This window comes from Nycticebus coucang, chromosome 1, assembly GCF_027406575.1.
Source record: "Nycticebus coucang isolate mNycCou1 chromosome 1, mNycCou1.pri, whole genome shotgun sequence".
Lineage (NCBI taxonomy): Eukaryota > Metazoa > Chordata > Mammalia > Primates > Lorisidae > Nycticebus > Nycticebus coucang.
In genome coordinates, this window is record NC_069780.1 from 138353449 (window position 1) to 138373922 (window position 20474).

Below are 20474 nucleotides of genomic sequence, written 5' to 3' on the forward strand. Positions count from 1 at the left end.
AAGTAGAGAAAAGAAAATAAATACCAGTGTACAGTCATGTGCTGCATAATGATGTTTCAGTCAACAGCAGACCACGTGTAAGAAGGTGGTCCAATAAGCTTATAATGTAGCTGAAAAATACCAATTGCCTAGTGACATCTCACCTGTCATAACATCATCCTGTAATGCACTACATTTTGGGATGATGCTGGTGTAAACAAACCTACTGAGCTGCCAGTTGTATAAAGGTACAGCACATATAATTATGCACAATATTTGCTAACGATAATAAACAACTATGTTGGGCTGGACATGGTTGCTCACACCTATAATCCTAGCACTCTGGGAGCTGAGGTGGGAGGATCCCTTAAGCTCAGGAGTTCGAGACCTGCCTGAGCAAGAGGGAGACCCTATCTCTACTAAAAATTGAAAAATAAGCTGAGTGTTGTGGTACGCGCCTATAGTCCCACCTCCTCTGGAGACTGAGGCAAGAGGATCAGTTCAGTCCAGGAGTTTGAGGTTACTGTGAACTAGGCAGACACTCTAGCCTGGAGCAAAAGAGTGAGACTCTGTCTCAAAAAAAGAAGAGATATGATAAACGACTATGTTTGTTGTCTATGCACTTACTATACTTTTTATTGTTATTTTAGAATGTATTCCTTCTACTTATAAACAAAATTAGCTGAAAAACAGCCTCAGGCAGGTCCTTCAGGAGGTCTCCGGAAGGACCTGCCTGTTATGTCATTATAACATATCACCTATTATCACAGATGACAGCTCTATGCATGTTATTCCTCCTGAAGCCTTCCCAGTAGAAAAGATGAGGTAGAAGACAATGACATTGATGATTCTGATCTGTATGGGCCTCAGCTAACAGGAATTGTTTGTGTCTGTGTTTTTAAAAAAAAGTTTAAAAATTAAAAAAAAAAGAATTAGGAGTGGTGGTCCACTCCTGTAGTCCTAGCACTCTGGGAGGTTGAGGCAGGTGGACTGCTTGAACTCAGGAGTTTGAGATCAGCTTGAGCAATAGTGAGGTGCTATCTCTACTAAAAATAGAAAACCTATGGTGGTGCCTGTGGCTCAAGGAGTAGGGTGCCGGCCCCATATTCTGGAGGTGCTGGGTTCAAACCCAGCTCCGGACAAAAACTGCAACAACAACCAAAAAAAAAAAAAAAAAGAAAGAAAGAAAAAGAAAAACTTGTGGCAGGCACCTGTAGTTCTAGCTGCTCAGGAGGCTGAGGCAAGAGGATCACTTGAACCCAAGAGTTTGAGGTTGCTGTGAGCTATGACACCATGGTATGTCAGCTATGTCATCAGGGTGACAGAGTAAGACTGTCTCAAAAAAAAAAAAATTAAAAAAGAAAAACACTTTTAGAACAAGGATATGTGAGAAAATACTTTTGTACAACTGTAGAATGTGCTTTATGTTTTAATCTAAGTGTTATTACAAGACAGTCTAAAAGTTAAAAAATTAAAAGTTTACAAAGTGGGCAGCACCTGTGGCTTTGTGGGTAGCACACCAGCCCCATGTATGTAGGGTGGCAGGTTGAAACCCAGTACTGGCCAGCTAAAACAGCAGTGGCAACTGCAACAAAACAATAGCTGGGCGTTGCAGCAGGTGCCCGTAGTCCCAGCTACTTGGGAGGCTGAGACAAGACAATTGCTTAAGTCCAAGAGTTGGAAGTTGCTGTGAGCTGTGATGCCACAGGACTACAGAGTGAGACTCTATCTCAAAGAAAAAAAAAAGTTTACAAAGCAGTGTTATGGCATGCTAAGATTAATTTATTATTGAAGAAAATAGCTGGGAAGAGATTAAAAAAAGAATATTATTTTTTAATACATTTAGTTTTAAGTAAGTACAGAGTGTTTATAAGGTCTACAGCAGTGTACTGTAATGTACCTAGGGCTGCACATTCTCTCACCACTCACCGCCTCACTCACGGCCACTTCCAGTCCCACAAGCTCTGCTCATAGTGAGTGCCCTGTACAGGTAAACCAATTTTTATCTTTTATACTGTATTTTTACTGTGCCTTTTTAACGTTTACCTATGTTACATACACAACTACTTACCACTGTATTACAATTGCCACTGTATTACAATTGTATTCAGTATAGTAACATGCCATGTAAGTTTTTAGCCCAGGATCCATAGGTTATCCCATGTTGTCTAGGTGTGCAGTAGGCTGTATACCATCTAGGTTGGTGTAAGTACACTTTGTGATGTCTGCACAAGCATGAAATTGCCTCATGATGAATTTTTTTTTTTTTTTGAGACAGAGTCTTACTATGTTGCCCTTGGTAGAGTGCCATGGCGTCACACAGCTCACAGCAATCTCAAATTCTTGGGCTTAAGCAATTGTCTTGCCTTAGCCTCCCAAGTTGCTGGGACTACAGATGCCCACCACAAGGCCTGGCTATTTTTTTGTTGCAGTTGTCATTGTGGCTTTAGCTGGCCTGGGCTGGGTTTGAACCCACCAGCTTCGGTGAATGTGGCCAGCACCGTAACCACTGAGCTATGGGCACCACCCATACTTTTTTTTTTTTTTTTTGAGGCAGAGTCTTACTTTGTGTCCTTCAGTAGAATGTTGAGTCACAGCAACCTCAAACTCTTGGTCTTAAGTGACTCTCTTGCCTCAGCCTCCCAAGTGGCTGGGACTACAGGCGCCTGCCACAACACCTGGCTATTTTTTTTTGCTTGTACAAAAGGTCTTTATTAGTGAGGGGGGATGTTGCAGGACAACACCAAGGAGGAGTGAGGAAAGAGAGAGAGAGAGGGGAGAAAAGAGAGAGAGAGGAAAGGGGGGGAGAGACGGACACCGAGAGAGACAGAGAGAGAGGAGAGAGAGGGGAGAGAGAGAGAGCACGTGTGCGAGAGAGAGTTATATAGGTTCGGCTAGGGGAAGTCTTAGAATGGTGATGGGAGGGTAGAATAGCCAATAAGGAGTTATTGCCCTGGTTGGAAGAGGCGTTAGGGGTAGGCCATAAGTTGGGAGGGGCTTTCTTTGGGGCAATTATCTAACATTCCTCCCTTCTTGATTTATTAAAAATAGGGAGTGGGCCTTGGGATAGGGGACGTAGAGTTCTCTCTTCTATAGTTTCTTCCTGCTGAGAGGGGCTCGTAGTTTCAATTGGCCAACTAGAGGACAATTATGATTTTTTTTTTTTCCGTTGGGAGGATGTAAATTTTTGCTTTTCAGACTGTTCTTTTAGCCGTGGTTGTTTAGAAGTGGTGTTTAGGAAAGTCTTGTGGTTCGTAGTAGCATAGTTCATTCACGAAGAACAGTTTCTCTTGTTGTAGGTTTGGAGTACCAACTGAGTACCGAGTCTGGATGGGGTCCATGTTGGGTGCTGGTTAGAGCGCTTTGGCAAATGGACACAAGCTGATGTGGTGGTGAGCGCCAGGAGTGTGAGAGGAGGATAGGGAGCTCCCAGGAGCTCAAATCCTGTGGAAGAGGTGGAAGCTACCCTTGGGAGCGTTCCCTAATTACATCCACTTCTAACACCAGATGAAAGGGGGGGCACTTGACTGGCAGAGATCTCATAGACCACCAAGGCTTGTACGAAAGGTCTTTATTGGTGAGGGGGGGATGTTGCAGGACAACACCAAGGAGGAGTGAGGAAAGAAAGGAAGAGGGGAGAAAAGAGGAGAGAGGAAAGGGGGGGGAGAGATGGAGACTGAGAGAGACAGAGAGAGACAGAGAAAGAGGAGAGAGAGCGCCTGGCTATTTTTTTTTAGAGACAAGGTCTTGCTCTGGTCTAGAACTCATGAGCTCAGGCAATCCACCCACCTCAGCCTCCCAGAGTGCTAGGATTACAGGCGTGAGGCACTATGCCCGGCCCCATACATTTTTCATTTTTCCTCTTTACTCAAAAATCTGCACTGAGAACACATCAGTGATCACTTTAATTCTATTAACATTTGGAAAAATATAATTTAATAAAATAAGTATATCAACAATGTAATACGGGGTGGTGCCCGTAGGAGTAGGGCGCCGGCCCCATATACGGGGGGGGCAGGGGGGGGTTCAAACCCACCCCCAGCCAAAACTGAAAAAAAAAGAAAACAATGTAATACTATCCTAAAGTAAGACAGACAACGAAATGCCAAAGAAGTCTCTCCAATCAAGAAAATGCATAATGGTCTTAGTAAAATAGTGAGAGCGGCAGTGCTGGGGTTGTAAGGGATTGTAAGGACAGGAAGTATGACTAAATAAGGACCAAAGTAACATTTAAGTATTTACCCCTTCCCTCCCTATCCTAACACACAGGGACAGTGATTTAGTAAGATACCTGAAACATAATTTCTTTTTCTTTCTTTTTTTGAGACAAGAGTCTCACCTTGTCGCCCTCATTAGAGTGCAATGATATCATAGCTCACAGCAACTGCAAACTCTTGGGCTGAAATGATTCTCTTGCCTCAGCCTCCCTAGTAGCTGGGACTATAGGTGCCTGCCACAATGCCCAGCTAGTTTTTCTATTTTTAGTAGAGACGGCACTTCACTCTTGCTTGGCCTGGTCTCCAACTCCTAAGCTCAAGCAATCGATCCACCTCAGCCTCCTAGAGTGCTAGGATTACAGGCTATGTCTCTATGCTCAGCCTCTCTTTTATTTTTTTTTTAATACTTATTTACTTACTTATTGTTTTTCTTATTCCTTGACTTTATTCACCACTTCAGATCTTTTAGCTTCTCAGTTAACTGCTGAAAGGGATGACTAAAAATGTTTTTAAAAAGCCACCTATGTGAAAAATTTTCTGAAATCCTTTGGATTCTATGACAAATCATGAATAAATACATTAATGGTAGACAATAAATAACTAGTCTACATAATGAACAGTTTCTCCCCACCCCAGCCCATTTGTTAAATTATATCCAATGCTATCAAAATGATAAAAGCATTTATACAAATAAACGTTTGACATAAAATAAAGTTAATATTCAAAATGAAGAAATATGAACAAATATTCAAAATATGCATTTTTATTTACCTTAGTGGTCCACAAAGAGTAAGGCCAAAAAACCACAAGAGTGAAATGATACACCCAGCAATTGCATGTTTAAATATTTTGATCCACTACAAATGGAAACAAAAAAATAAAGAGTTTCAGTAACATGTTTTGCTAAAATCTCAATCTTAAATAAAATCTACAGGGAAAGATAATAATGGTAATGAATATTTTAAAGGTGAAATAATTACATATCTTGACATTAAATAGAAAATGTTAAGATCTTTTGAATAATTACAGATTTACTAGATGCTGTTCTGTTTTCCATTATCTGCATATTTGTCTGTTGTTAGATATTAAAGTCTTTCTGCATTTTTCCCCCCATTTATCACTACTTTCCTAGGAATTTTTATACTTTAGTCTTTAAATTCTTTCCCATCATGGATCTTTAGTGCTCCAGTATTTGAAAAAAAGAGTAAAAAATATAAGATGGGGCTTAAATATTAATCTTATTTTTAAAAATATTCTTGGTCTGTAAAGAAGTACTTAAAATCTGCCATTCTAATTTAAAAAAAAAACAACATAGTGTAGTTTTCTAAGTAATGGCATAAAGCAAACATGTAGTAGGGTGTAACTGCTGTCCAAGGAAGTGACAATGTGAGATAATTATGCAAAATGTAGGACATATCCAGCATGAAGTCCCTCAGCTGTCTAAAGGGGAAAATGACAATGAGTGTGATGTGTTACACCCTAATATGTACTGCATACTTATTACATACCAGCCATTATTCTAAGAAATTCTTATGTATTATTTACTCCTCATAGTTCCATTTTAAGGTGATCAAATTAAGTTAAAAAGAAATTAAGTTTCTATAACTTGCCCAGAGTAAGGCTCAGTAAGTAGGGCGATGGAACATAAATTTGTCTGACTCCAGAGGCCTTTGACTCTTAATCCCTTTGCTTTATCGGCCTCGTAGTCACATTTGCACTAGGCTCTTGGGCATGGCTTCATGTCTGATTTGTATACTTTCAGAATAAAAAGCCAATATTAAAGAAAAACATTATATAATTGTTTTCAATATTTTTTACCCTTTTCTGTATTTTTAAACATTCCATTATTTTAGCACTTTATATTTCTTGGAGCCTCTGTTCTAACAAGACAAGTGAAGAGTAAGTTAACTCTAGAAATGTTCCACTGTGTACTTAAATTGAACATTGTATCCTCATTCAGTAGGAATAAAGGATTCTGCAAAAACTTTACCTGATGTTTGGAAATAGTTTTCCCAGATGAAAATGGCTTTTGAAACAAAACCATAAAAAATGCAGTCCTGTAAATATTGAAACATTAATATATTAATATTAGTCAACATTAAATACATGAAGTTTAAAGTAAAGACATTTATTTTATTTTACTTATTTAGGGACAGAGTCTCAAGCTGTTGCCCCGGGTAGAGTGCCATGGTGTCACAGCTCACAGCAACCTCTAACTCTTTGGCTTAAGTGATTCTCTTGCCTCAGCCTCCCAAATAGCTGGGACTACAGGTGCTCGCTATAACGCCAGGCTATTTTTGTTGCTGTTGTTTGGCGGGCCAGGGCTGGATTTAAACCTGCAAGCTCTGGTGTATGTGGCTGGCACCCTAGCTATAGACGCTGAGGCAAGACATTTATTGTAAACAAATACACTAGATCTTGAAAGGTATGTTAGCCTCTAAACTAGAAATCATACTGGAGAACTGTATTTTATTTTTACTTTTTTTTTGAGACAGAGTACCACTAAGTTGCTCTGGGTAGAGCACTGTGGTGTCACAGCTCACAGCAACCTCAAACTCTTGGGCTTAAGCAATTCTCTTGCCTCAGCCTCCCAAGTAGCTGGGACTACAGGTGCCTGCCATAACACCCAGCTATTTTTTGTTGCAGTTGTCATTGCTGTTTTGCTGGCCCAGGCTGGGTTTGAACCTGCCAGCCTTGGTTTATGTGGCTGGCGCCATAACCACTGTGTTACAGGCGCCCAGCCTTTATTTTATTTATTTATTTATTTATTTATTTAGAGTCTCACTATGTCGCCCTCAGTAGAGTGCTGTGGCGTCACAGCTCACAGCAACCTCAAACTCTTGGGCTTAAGCCAGCGGTTCTCAACCTGTGGGTCTTGACTCACAGGAAATGTATTAAAGGGCCGTGGGTTTTGACTCACAGGAAATGTATTAAAGGGCTGCAGCATTAGGAAGGTGAGAACCACTGGCTTAAGCGATCCTCTTGCCTCAGCTTCCCAGGTAGCTGGGACTACAGATGCCTGGCACAACGCCCAGCTATTTTTTGTTGCAGTTGTCATTGTTTTTTTTTTTTTGTAGAGACAGAGTCTTACTTTACCGCCCTTGGTAGAGTGCCATGATGTCACAGGACTAGAGTGCCATGATGTCACAGGACTCACAGCAACCTCCAGCTCTTGGGCTTCCACGATTCTCCTGCCTCAGACTCCAGAGCAGCTGGGAGTACAGGCACCAGCCACAACGCCCAGCTAGTTTTTGGTTGCAGTTCAGCTGGGGCTGGGTTTGAACCTGCCACCTTCAGTATATGGGGCCAGCGCCCTACTCACTGAGCCACAGGCACTACCCACAGTTGTCATTGTTATTTAGCTGGCCTGGGCTGGGTTCGAACCTGCCAAGCTTGGTGGGTGTGGCTGGCACTGTGCGCCGTAACCACTGTGCAACGAGCGCCCAGCCTGGAGAACTGTATTTTAATAAGGCTCCCACTGCAACATTTTGGGAACTTTTCTTTTGTTATTTATTTTATAATTCTATTTTTTTAGAGATAGGATCTTGCTCTAATACCCAGGCTGAGTGCAGGACCCTGATCATAGTTTGTTGTAACCCGAATATCTGGCTCCTGACTCAGCCTGGGAGGCGCTGAGATTAAAGGTGTATGCGTGACCATGTTCAACTAATTTTTAAATTTTTTGTAGAGACCAAGTCTCAGTATATTGGCCAGGCTGGTCCAAACTCCTGGCCTCAAGCAATAATCCTGCCTTGGCCTCCTAAAGTACTGGGATTACATAAGTACTGCAGTGAGCCACTGTCCTTGGCCAGAACTCCACCTTTGTAATTGTCTTCAGAATTAGTTCATAAGTCACAAAAGTAGTTTCAATTTTTTTTTATAATAATTTTTAAAGTTTTTTTTGAAATACCAGAGAAAACTATTCCTATCTTCTCTAAAATTCAGTAATAGTAGGGTGGCGCCTGTGGCTCAGTTGGTAAGGTGCCAGCCCCATATACCGAGGGTGGCGGGTTCAAACCCGGCCCCGGCTGAACTGCAACCAAAAAATAGCTGGGCGTGGTGGCGGGCGCCTGTAGTCCCAGCTGCTCGGGAGGCTGAGGCAAGAGAATCGCTTAAGCCCAGGAGTTGGAGGTTGCTGTGAGCTGTGTGATGCCATGGCACTCTACCGAGGGCCATAAAGTGAGACTCTGTCTCTACAAAAAAAATAAAAATAAAAATAAAATTCAGTAATAGTATATTCCAAAAGAACCTAATAAAATGAAGAAAATGCTAATTACATGTTCCTACCTTTCACTGTAAATATTGTTTATATTGTTTGGTAAATATTGTTTTATCACACTGATAAAACACTTTTTAAAAAATGTACACATTGGCTTCATGCCTGTAGCTCAAGCGGCTATGGTGCCAGCCACATACACCAGAGCTGGTGGGATCAAATCCAGCCCAGACCTGCTAAACAACAATGACAACTAGAATAAAAAAATAGTCAGGCATTGTAGCGGACGCTGTAGTTCCAGCTACTTGGGAGACTGAGGCAAGAGAATCACTTAAGTCCAGGAGTTAGAGGTTGCTGTGATACCACGGCACTCTACCCAGGGCAACAGCTGGGGCACTGTCTCAAAAAGAAAAAAAACGTATACAGGTTGGCACCTATAGCTCAGGGGTTAGGCACCTGCCACATGCACCAGGGCTGGTGGGTTCGAACCTCACCAGGGCCTGCTAAACAACGACAAAAAAATAGCTGGGCATCGTGGTGCGCACCTGTAATACCAGCTACTTGGGAGGCTGAGGCAAGAGAATTGCTTAAGCCCAAAGTTTGAGGTTGCTGTGACCTGTGACACCACAGCACTCTACCAAGGTCGACATAATAAGACTCTGTCTCAAAAAAAAAAAAAAAAAACTGTCTAAAAAAAATGCATACAACTGGTGCTTAAAATTTCCTAGTCAAGAATCTTTTCCTTAAAACCAGTGTATGGTGCCCCATGATCGCATTAATGTACACAGTTATGATTTAAAATTAATTAAAAAAAAAAAGAATCTTTTTCTGACTCAGTGCTTGTAGCTCAAGCGGCTAAGGAGCCAGCCACATGAACCAGAGCTGGCGAGATTAAATCCAGTCCGGGCCTGCTGAGCAAACAATGACAACAACCATAGCCGGTGTTGTGGTGGGCGCCTGTAGGCTGAGGCAAGAGAATTGCTTAAGCCCAGGAGTTTGAGTTTGCTATAAGCTGTGATGCCACAACATTCTACTGAGGGCGACATAGTGAAACTTTGTCTCCAAAAAAAAAAAAAAAAAGAGAAAGAAAATTTCTCCCAAATTACCAAAATAATAATCCCGATAGCTTCTAATTTGTATTAACACAGAAGGTGCTTACTGTCAATTTCAAGGCCCAGAAATCTTTGTTTAGCATGAATGTTTTATTACATACCCTGTACTATAAGGGGATTATGTGGTGTACACAGGCTAGCATGGTTTAATTTAGATATTAAGAAATATCTGTGCCAAGACAAGCCTCAGGTAACATTCTGCACCTGCTTGCAGAATGGGCTATGTCCATGAAATACTCTCGGAATCCCCAGGGTTTGTGAAAGTCTTTTAGAGAATAGGCAAGATCTAAACCACTTTCATGGAAATACCAAAATATTATCTGCTTCTCACTCTTATTCTCTCAGAAGTGTACAACAAAGTTTTTCAGAGGCTAGATGATGTAAGATATGGCAACAGGTTGAATGCTGGAGCAGATATGAGAACCCCGCAGACCTCTATTAGGCCAGATATTAAAAGAAACTTACAAAAATTCCATTAACACAAACTACAGTCTATGTTTTAGTATGTAACTAGAGGACAACAACCCCTTTTCTTATGTCTCCTTATACTCTAACCTTTAAGTATTCTTACATTAAAAAAAGTTTATCTAATACTTGTCAAGAAGAATAAATTGCACAAAAAAATTCAATATAATTTTCCTAAAGATAGTTAAAATGGATTTTCAAAGAAATAAAACAATTAAGAAAAAAGCCCCATTTATACTCACCCAAGTTTTAATATAAAAATGAACTGAACAACATGAACTGCTTTTAGGAGATCATATGATTCAAATAGTCCCACAGCTTTCAAAAATTTAGTTAAACATAGTAACACAATATATTTTGTTAACCTGAAAAATAAAAGCAAACAAATTTTAGTATCAATGAAATCACATGGAACTCATTAATCTCTATTTTTTTCTTATACAAGTAATAGAGTTTGTTACCAGGAACCACAGAAATAGACAAACAAAAAAAGAGAACAGTAAAAAAATTCCTAAACGATTCACCATTCACATAAGTACTGCTAACACGTTGGCATATATACTTCTGGTTTTTTTTTTTTGAGAGTCTCACTATGTCACCCTTGGTGGAGTGCTGCGGCGTCACAGCTCACAGTAACCTCTAACTCTTGGGCTTAACTGATTCTCTTGCCTCAACCTCCCAAGTGGCTGGGACTACAGGAGCCTGACACAGCACCTGGCTATTTTTCCTTTTTTTGTAGTTGTCACTGTTGCTTAGTTGGCCTGGGCGCTACTTCTGGTTTCTTTTCAATGTACATGAGTAACTGCGAATAGATTTATTTTTTGTTAAAGCACCAGAACAAAAATAAAATGTTCCTAGTTAAGTTGCTAGACTAGTTTTATAATTTACTTTTTAACTTAAATCCTCCAAACAAGAAGAAAAACAGACACTAAATTCTATCTATGATGAAATGAGAGGACCACAATATAGGAAGAAGAAACAGAGGAATGGTAAATGCTTTTGGTTTGCCCCTCCCTCTGCCTTACAAAGTTAAATAGTTGAGAGTTATGGTTGAAAAGTCAAGTAACCAGACCTACAAAGTCCTGAAAAGGCTCAGGAGTTGTAAGCACCATAGGCCAGTGAGAAGCTGAAAAGAGGAGGAGCCTTAGGAAGTCTAAGAAACCAGATCCCCAGGACCCTGCTCAGCACAAACAATTCTCCCAACCCTACGTAGGAGTCGGAGTCAGTTCTGAGGCGTAGTCTCTGGCAAGGTCTAAACAAAAAGCAAAGAAGAAAGGATGAGGCAGTGGGCTTTTTATTTTAATTAATTTATTGACAGAGTCTCATTTTATCACCCTCGATAGAGTGCTGTAGCATCTTAACTCACAAGAACCTCAAACTCTTGGGTTTAAGTGATTCTCTTGCCTTAGCCTCCCAAGTAGCTGGGACTACAGGCGTCTGCCACAGTGCCCGCTATTTTTAGAGATGGGGGTCTCCTTCTGGCTCAGACTGGTCTCGAACTCATGAACTCAGACAATTCACCCCCTCAGCCTCCCAGAGTACTATGATTACAGGCTTGAGCCATTGCGCACATGTGGTGGTAGTGGACTTTTTTTAAATGTGGAGATCAAGAAAAAACACCATATCTAGCACTCTGGGAGGCTTAAGTGAGTGGACTGCCTGAGCTCACAGGTTTGAGATCAGCCTGAGCCAGAGCGATATCTCATTTCTAATAATAGCTGGGTGTTGTGGCGAGCACCTGTAGTCCCAGCTACTTGGGAGGCTGAGGCAAGAAAATCAATTGCTTAAGTCCAGGAATTTGAGGTTGCTGTGAGACATGGACTCCATAGCACTCTACCAAGGGTGACACAGTGAGACTCTAAAAACAAAAACAAACAAAAAAACCAATGGAGAGTAAAAGTAAGTTTCCCTTCTTAATCCTGCCCCTCCCACCCCCCCACCGCTTCTTTCATTTAACTCCAATGCCCCAACAGCCAGCAGAGAACCCTTCTGGGAGACTTACTATATCTGGAGCAATTATATAGGTATAAAAGTAAATGTATATATAGTAGAAAAAAAATAAACATTAACATTTGAGAAGTAAAAAACATTGTATAGATACTGTGTAGCCTAATTTCTCTCATGTTGTACCTTGGAAAGTTGAAGCCCAGAGTACTAGGTAGAGTTGAACCCATGTTTCTTAAGTATGCTCTTTCTAATATACCACGTAGAAAATCAAAGTTCACTCAAAAGGGCTTTTTAAAGTTCCCATTTTCTCAAGTGTTCCCAATTACATATTCATAATGGCCCATGGTAAAATAATCTCTAAATATAAAAGACAAAATACATATTCAAACCTAAGATTAAAATGAACTTTTGTCTGCTTAAGCTACAGAAAAAAGTCATAATGACTTAAAGTATAGCCAGGTGTGGTACCCTATAGTCCCAGCTACTGAGGAGAGGCTGACGGAGGAGGATAGCCTGTGCCCAGTTCTACTCTTTGATCTCTTAACTAAGTGTAAAAATAAGGCAGCAGAAAAGAAGAAAGAACACAAAGAACAACACTGTAAACCAGGTAAGGAGGAGAAAAAAAAAAAAAACAAAGATCTAGAAAATTAGAGTTACATTAAAATCACAGCAGTCCAGAAATTCCTTTTTTTTTTTTTTTTGAGACAGAGTCTTACTATGTCACCCTCGGTAGAGTACCGTGCCATTATAGCTCACGGAAACCTCAAACACTTGGGCTCAAGTGATTCTCTTGCCTCAGCCTCCCAAGTAGCTCAGACTACACCCGCCACAATACCCAGCTATTTTTTTTTTTTTTGAGACAGAGCCTCAAGCTGTCGCCCTGGGTAGAGTGCTGTAGCATCATAGCTCACAGCAACCTCCAACTCTTGGGCTCAAGTGATTCTCCTGCCTCAGCCTCCTGAGCAGCTGGGACTACAGGTGCCCGCCACACGCCCGGCTATCTCCTTGCTGCAGTTTGGCCAGGGCTGGGTTTGAACCAGCCACCCTCGGTATATTGGGCCGGCGCCCTACTCACTGAGCCACAGGCGCCGCCCAATACCCAGGTATTTTTAAAGACGAGGTCTCACTCTGGCTCAAGCTGGTCTCAAACCTGCAAGCTCAGGCAATCTACTGGTCTTGGCCTCCCAGAGTGCTAGGATTACAAGTGTGAGCCACTGCGCCTGGCTTACAAAGTAATTACTATTATAATTTTTACGACATTAATTTTCTTTACTCCTCTTTTATTTTTATTTATTTATTTTTGAGACAGGGTCTCACTATGTCGCCCTGGGTAGAGTGCCGTAGTGTCACAGCTCACAGCAACCTCAAACTCTTGGGCTTAAGTGATTCTCTTGCCTCAGCCTCCCAAGTAGCTGGGACTACAGGGACCTGCCACAATGCCCAGCTATTTTTTGGTTGTAGTTGTCATTGTTGTTTGGCAGGCCAGGGCTGGATTCGAACCTGCCAGCTCCAGTGTATGTGGCTGGTGCCCTAGCCACTAAGCTACAGGCGCCAAGCCTTTACTCCTCTTTTAAATTAAAAAGAAAAAAGTCATAGGTTACAAAAGTAATTCTGGAATAGCTGGCTGTTCTAAGTTTTAAATAAAATCATCTCTACTTTCTTCTTCATTGGTATCGATAACATTCTTCTAAACCTTTTCTTTTGCATCTCCACACATATACAGTAGAACCTCTCTGAAAGCTGACCATCCAAGGGACTGTAACAAACTGGTCAACATATGGAGGTGGCTAACATAAGGACCTAAGCCTACTGTACTGATGTGCATGTAGTAAATGTCCAGTCTCCACTTCAGATGCGGGTCAACATAGGGAGGTGGTTAACTATGGAGGTTCTACTGTATATTACATACATCCACATATTCTCAATTGTTCACATATTTTGATACTGCTATGTGACTTTTCATCTGATATGTATAGAAGATCTTCTGCTACCATTATTGTAGCAGTGGAGGGAGAGAAGTGGAAAGGGAGGCTCTACAGGGGGGGATCCAATCCACCTCCCCAACTTATAATTTATTACTTGCCATTAGCTAGTCTTGTCAAAGGTATCACTGGCCTTTTCTGTGAAGGCTTATATTTTCTGGTTCTCTAAGCCTGAAATTATTGATATTTGGATTTGGGTTCAAACTTGCTTCTTGGGCTTTGCCCACTGCAGCAGTTCACAGTTCTCTGGTTAAAAAATAAAATCAGTGTGTAATTCAAGTTTAATTAATTCAATAAATATTCACGTGTCTACTTTGTAGAAGGCACTATACATGGGGTCTGAAATAATGAGGACTCGCAGCTCATTTATTAGTTATGTGACCTTGGCCAAATTACTTGTCTTCTATTCAGTTTCTTGATCTGTGAAACAAGGATACCACTACTTAGTTTGTAGGACTGTTGTAAGAATTAAATGAGATGACGTATTAAAGCACTTAGAACATAAGAGGTGCTCAATAAATGCTGGCTGTTACCCTCTGCCCTTTCCTGCAAAGCGGACTTAAGCCAAAATAGAAACCTTTATGTAAAACAATCCATATTTATGGATTTAGGCATAAAAAATATCCAAAGTTAAATAATTTGTCAATTAGTTTTTGTTGCAGATTATAAGCAGTATTTGATTTTTAGTCTATATAAAGTAAAACTCTTGCAACCTGGAATCCATCAATGGATGGAGAGTTTTACTTTATATAGACTAAAATGGCGCCCGTAGCTCAAGGGGCTAACGTGGTAGCCATATACACCAGAATTGGTGGGTTTGAATCCAGCCCAGGCCTGCCAAACAACAATGACAATTACAACCAAAGAATAGCCGGGTGGGCGTTGTGGCAGGTGCCTGTAGTCCCAGCTACTTGGGAGAGTGAAGCAAGAGAATCGCTTAAGCCCAGGAGTTGGAGGTTGCTGTGAGCTGTTATGCCACTGCACTCTACCCAGGGCAACAGCTTGAGGCTCTGTCTCAAAAAACAAAAAAAAAAAAACAGAAAGAAGGGCAACTCTGACAAGTAAATAATTCAAATAAGGTATCAATGGATGGTTTGCCACATTTCCCTAACAGTTTTAAACTACTTATTTAAAAATAATTTGTTTGCATAAAAGTTGTAAGAATAGTATACCTTTACTTAGATTCCCTAGTTGCTAATGTATTTTCCTGTTTATTATTTTTTCTCTATATATGTACATACATAGGCAATTTTTCCTCTGGACTATTTGAGAATAAGTAAAATATATGATGCTCTTTTATACTTAAATAGTTGTATTTATTATTATTTTTTAAATAGTTGTATTTCTTAAGAACATGGGCATTTTCCTATAAAACCAGCAGAGTTGCCAGACATGGTGGCTCATGCCTGTAATCCCAGCACACGGGAGGCCAGGCGGGTGGACTGCCTGAGCTCACAGGTTCAAGACCAACCTGAGCCAGAGCCAGACCTCATCTCTAAAAATAGCTGGGCATAGTGGCAGGTGCCTGTAGTCAGCTACTTGGGAGTCTTAGGCAAGAGAATTGCTTGAGCCCAAAAGTTTGAGGTTGCTACCAAGAGTGACAAAAGTGAAACTCTGTTTCAAAACAGAACAAATCAAACAAACAAACAAAGACAACAAAAAATAAAACCAACCAGCAGAGTTATCAACTTCAGGAAATTTAACAGGGATATAATACTTTTATCTTACTGTCCATAGTCCAATTTTGTCAACTGACCTAGTAAAGTCCTTAAAAGCATTTTTTTTCCTTCTACCATCAAATCCAGACTAGAATCATCTATTACATTTAGTTGTCATGTCTTGATAATTGACATCCGATACATTGTTATCTACAAAATGAGATACTCAAAGTAGATTGGTAATTTATGCTTCAACAATGCAGTTGAAGTTCTGTTCTAGCATATTTTCATTAAAAAATGGTTGTGGCGGCGCCTGTGGCTCAGTCGGTAAGGCGCCGGCCCCATATACCGAGGGTGATGGGTTCAAACTCGGCCCTGGCCAAACTGCAACCAAAAAAAAAAATAGCTGGGCGTGCGGCGGGCGCCTGTAGTCCCAGCTACTTGGGAGGCTGAGGCAAGAGAATCGCTTGAGCCCAGGAGTGAGCTGTGTGACGCCACCGCACTCTACCGAGGGCCATAAAGTGAGACTCTGTCTCTACCAAAAAAAAAAAAAAAAAATGGTTGTTAGGGCGGCATCTGTGGCTCAAAGAAGTAGGGCTCCGGCCCCATATACTGGAGGTGGCCGGTTCAAACCCAGCCCTGGCCAAAAACTGCAATAAATAAATAAATAAAATAAAAAAATCGTTGTTAGTAATGTTATTACTACAGTTCTAAAGAATTTATCACTCTTTAAGCCCAAAAGAAAATATTCTAGAACAAGAAAAACTGAACCTCATTAAAAATGTAGGCAATAAATACCAGCTCCAACCAACTCGGTGGGCCATACTTTATGCATCTTTTGGACACTACCTGAGAACTTAGGTCAGGAAGTATATACTCAAACGCGGTCACTTGGTCCCTTTTGAGGTTGGTGGAAGACTGCGGACAGTAAAGAGGAATTTTTGTACTGTCTGAATTTTTTGACAAGCACACATTTCTCACTTAATAATACAATAACATAAACCAAAAAAGGAACAGGGCTGGATTCTCAGGTGCTGGGTTAACCGGAACATTCCGAGTTCACTGGTGACACCGTCCCCTAATTCACATAGGGAGACGTCAAAATGGTTAAGTAGTCACTGAACTCCTAATTTAGGGAGAAACTGCCAAGAGAAACATTTCTCATGGATCAGCCAAAACATCTCACGTGAACCGGCAGGCAGTTCTAAGGTTGGTGGTCTATCCTAAAAGCCAGAAACTCCGGCAGAAGCTTCCTGCGTTTCAGAGCGCTCATTCTGCAGCCGGCCCCAGAGGAGCCCGGGGAACCTAGAGGCAGCCTGCAAACAGGGAAGCCTCGGGAGAGGACTGAGGGCTCCGGGGCGCGCGCCAGCCCCAGGACGTTCCGGGTGTCAGCGGGGAGGGAAGTGTGGTAAGGTGTGTCCGGAGCGGCTGGGTTGGCAGCTGCCGTCCCGGTCCGCGCGTGAGCGACAGGCGAGCCCGTATCGGTCCCTTACCGAGCGCTGGGAACGTCCACCGGCCCGAGGCCGCCTCCACTGCCGCCGCCGGGGCCGGCCAGCACGTCCCCGCCGTATTTCTCCTCCATGCCGGGGATCAGGAGCCGCCGCCGCTGCCCCTGCCGCGAGGTCTCCTCATGTCTCGCCGCTGCCGCGGACCAGCGGGCGCAGGGGGGTCACTCCCCCATGGCAGCGGCCCCGTCGGGTCCACGCAAGCCTGGCCGCTGCCGTAGCTGTCCCTAGTTCCGGATCACACTCTCGGTCGGGACTAGGCCGCGGGCAGTTCCGGCGGCGCGGGGTTCCTGGGAGGCACACTAGCAGGGACCATGCCAGGCCACGTCATCGGGCCCAGCAGCCCTCACTCCCGGGGGAGTGCCGAGTCCTGCGCCTGCGCACAGAGGAAGGCTCGCCTTCCTTCGCCCCCTTTGGGCTCCTCCCATCGCAGGGAAACGCTCCGAATCCTCCGCCCCCTATCTGTCCAAAGCCCCGGCTCACTTAGCTGTCCCTGCAGCGTCACCTAGGGGCCACCACTGGTACGGCGGGTTTCAGTGTTCTGTAAGTAACAATGACAGGGCATAAAACCCCCACAAGTTTAACCATATCTGGACAGTCTTGCCCTCTGCGTTAGGGATATTTTTTCTTGGAGGCAGAGCCTCTGTCGCTCGGGCTAGAGTAGTGCAGAGGTAAAGCTCGCTGCGAACTCAAACTGCTGCCTCATCCTCCGGAGTAGTTGGGACCACAGGCGCACGCAACTACACCTAATTTTTCTATTTTTAAAAATAGAGATGGGGCGGGTGGCACTGTGGCTCAGTGAGTAGGGTGCCGGCCCCATATACCGAGGGTGGTGGGTTCAAACCCAGCCCCGGCCAAACTGCAACAAAAAAATAGCCGGGCGTTGTGGCAGGCACCTGTAGTCCCAGCTACTGGGGAGGCTGAGGCAAGAGAATTGCCTAAACCCAGGAGTTGGAGGTTGCTGTGAGCTATGATGCCATGGCACTCTACCCAGGGTGATAAAGTGAGACTCTGTCTCTAAAAAAAATAGAGATGGGCGTCTTGCCCTTGCTGGTTTCCCACTCCTGCCTGGCCGTAAGCAATCCTCTCTCCTGGCCTTCCCAGAATGCTAGAGTTATGGCCTGAGCCACAGAGCCTGCCCAGAAGGATTATAATACATGTATGCTCTGCATCTAAATTTCTGAGAGTAGGAATCAACATGTTTCTAATGAAAAAGCTCACAGTCTTTAAGCTGAGCATGACGGGTCGGCGTCTGTAGCTCAAGCGGCTAAGGCGCCTGCCACATACACCAGAGCTGGCGGGTTCAAATCCAGCTCGGGCCTGCCAAACAACAATGGCAACTATAACCAAAAAATAACTGGGTATTGTGGCGGGTGCCTGTAGTCCCATTGGGAGGTTGAGGCAAGAGAATTGCTTAAGCCCAGGAGTTGGAGGTTGCTGTGAGCTGTGACCCAGTGGCTCTACCCAGGGCCACAGCTCGAAGGTCTGTCTCAAAAACAAAAATAAAAACAAAAACAAAAATTGAGCATGATGCCCAGAGAAATAACTGTCCTTGAATCTGTAGAGAATCAATTGGAAATAGTAGTCTACCTTTTTTGGATCTATCCTTTGATGGACTTTGGGGAGGAGAAATTGGTATTTGGCCTAAATTTCCTTGCCTCCAAACTACCCCAGAGCATTTTTCCAAGAGTGACAGTGTTTGTGCAAGCATGGAATCTTCAAGGCCTTCTCTCTTATCCCAAACACTTTCTAATTTAAAGATTCTCTTTGTCAGCAGGAGCCTGAGGCGATCTATCAAATAAAAAGCACTTTTGTGTTTTTTGGGGGGTTGGGAGGAGGGCTGGAAAACTGATGGTGATCCCTAGATAAAGGCCTTGGAATGAAGTTCATGAGGGTAGAACAGAGGAGAAGGAGGGAGATTTGGTTAAGCATAGCTTTAACTGTTGTATTATCTTGTTTTTGAAAAGTAAATAATGGAATTTCTTTAAATTCTGGCTGTTAAACTGTGCTATTTAATCCAAGTTTTACATCTGTAAAGTCAGGCCAGGAAGGACCAGGCCTCTTTAGGGTTATTTCTCTGTTGCTAAAAAGTTAGAAATGTGAGCTCATGTGTTATTTATTTTATTTATTTTTGAGGCAGACTCTCACTTTGTGTCCCTCAGGAGAGTGCCCTGAAGTCACAGTTTACAGCAACCTCAAACTCTTGGGCTTAAGTGATTCTCTTGCCTCAGCCCTCCAAGTAGCTGGGATTATAGGCGCTGGCCACAACGCCTGGCTATTTTTAGAGACTCGCTGTGGCTCAGGCTGGTCTCCAACCTGTGAGCTCAGGCAATCCATCCACCTTGTCTCCCAGAGCACTGGGATTACAGGTGTGAGCTACCACTTCTGGCCTTGTATTGGGGTTATAAACTCAGGATTTTCATAGAATTATGTTAATTTATTGAATTATATAAAAATATTCATGTCTTGGCTGGGCACAGTGGCTCACGCCTGTAATCCCAGCACTTTGGGAGGCCAAGGCCGGTGAATTGCCCTAAGCTTACAAGTTTGAGATCAGCCTGAGCCACAGCGAGACTCTGTCTCTAAAAATAGCCAGGTGTTACGGTGGGCACCTGTAGTCTCAGCTACTTGGGAAGCTGAGGCAAGAGAATTGCTTTCAGCACAAGACTCTGAGGTTGCTGTCAGGTATGATGCCAGAGCTCTCTACTGGGTGTAACAAAGTGAAACTCTGTCTCAAAAAAAAATCATGTCTTTTGGTTGTGATAATTATTAGCTCCAAGTAAGGCCCAGCAGCCTTGGCACCCATAGCACAGTGGTTACAGTGCCAGCCAATAAATACACTGAAGGTGGCGGGTTCAAACCTGATCTGGGCCAGCTAACCAACAATGACAACTGCAACAAAAAATAGCCAGGAGTTGTGGTGGGCACCTGTAGTCCCACCTACTTGGGTGGCTGAGAATCTCTTAAGCCCAAGAGTTTGAGGTTGCTGTGAGCTGTGGTGCCATGGTACTAGTTAGACTGTCTCAAAAAAAAAAAAAAAAAAGTAAGGCCCACAGAGTGACATTCTTGCTTCAGGTTCTCCAGGTGACCTTTTTTTTAAAACTGCGGATTGATACATTGATACATATAATTAGGTTACATTGCTTGTATTTGTAAAGTAAACTCTGAGATGTGGTGGTATCCCAAGTGACTTTTTTGTAGCAATTTTTGTAACAATTTCTTTGCAGCATTGCTATTTTCTGAACAGAATGGCTGTGGTAACAACTAACTATTGTGATTTAAACAAATTGTTATCTTTCTTACTTTGAGTTTCTGTTTTAAAACTACTTTGTTTTTCAGAGCTAGTTCCATCCTTTTGCGCTCTGAGAAGTAGGTAAAATGACATGTTAAATT

At 42.6% G+C, this 20474-nt stretch overlaps 1 protein-coding gene across 1 annotated transcript in view; it reads right to left on the minus strand.

Moving 5' to 3' along the window:
• The window catches only part of SLC30A5 (solute carrier family 30 member 5), a 40818-nt gene extending 23369 nt beyond the window's left edge, over positions 1–17449 (minus strand). Inside the window, exons 1-4 of the mRNA XM_053589311.1 lie at positions 17070–17449; positions 10232–10354; positions 6187–6253; positions 4968–5053 (exon numbers count right to left, since the gene is read on the minus strand). Coding sequence (XP_053445286.1) covers positions 4968–5053; positions 6187–6253; positions 10232–10354; positions 17070–17158 — 365 coding nt within the window. The 5' untranslated portion in view covers positions 17159–17449. The remainder of the gene's footprint in view (positions 1–4967; positions 5054–6186; positions 6254–10231; positions 10355–17069) is intronic.
• Between the last annotated feature and the right edge of the window lie 3025 nt (positions 17450–20474).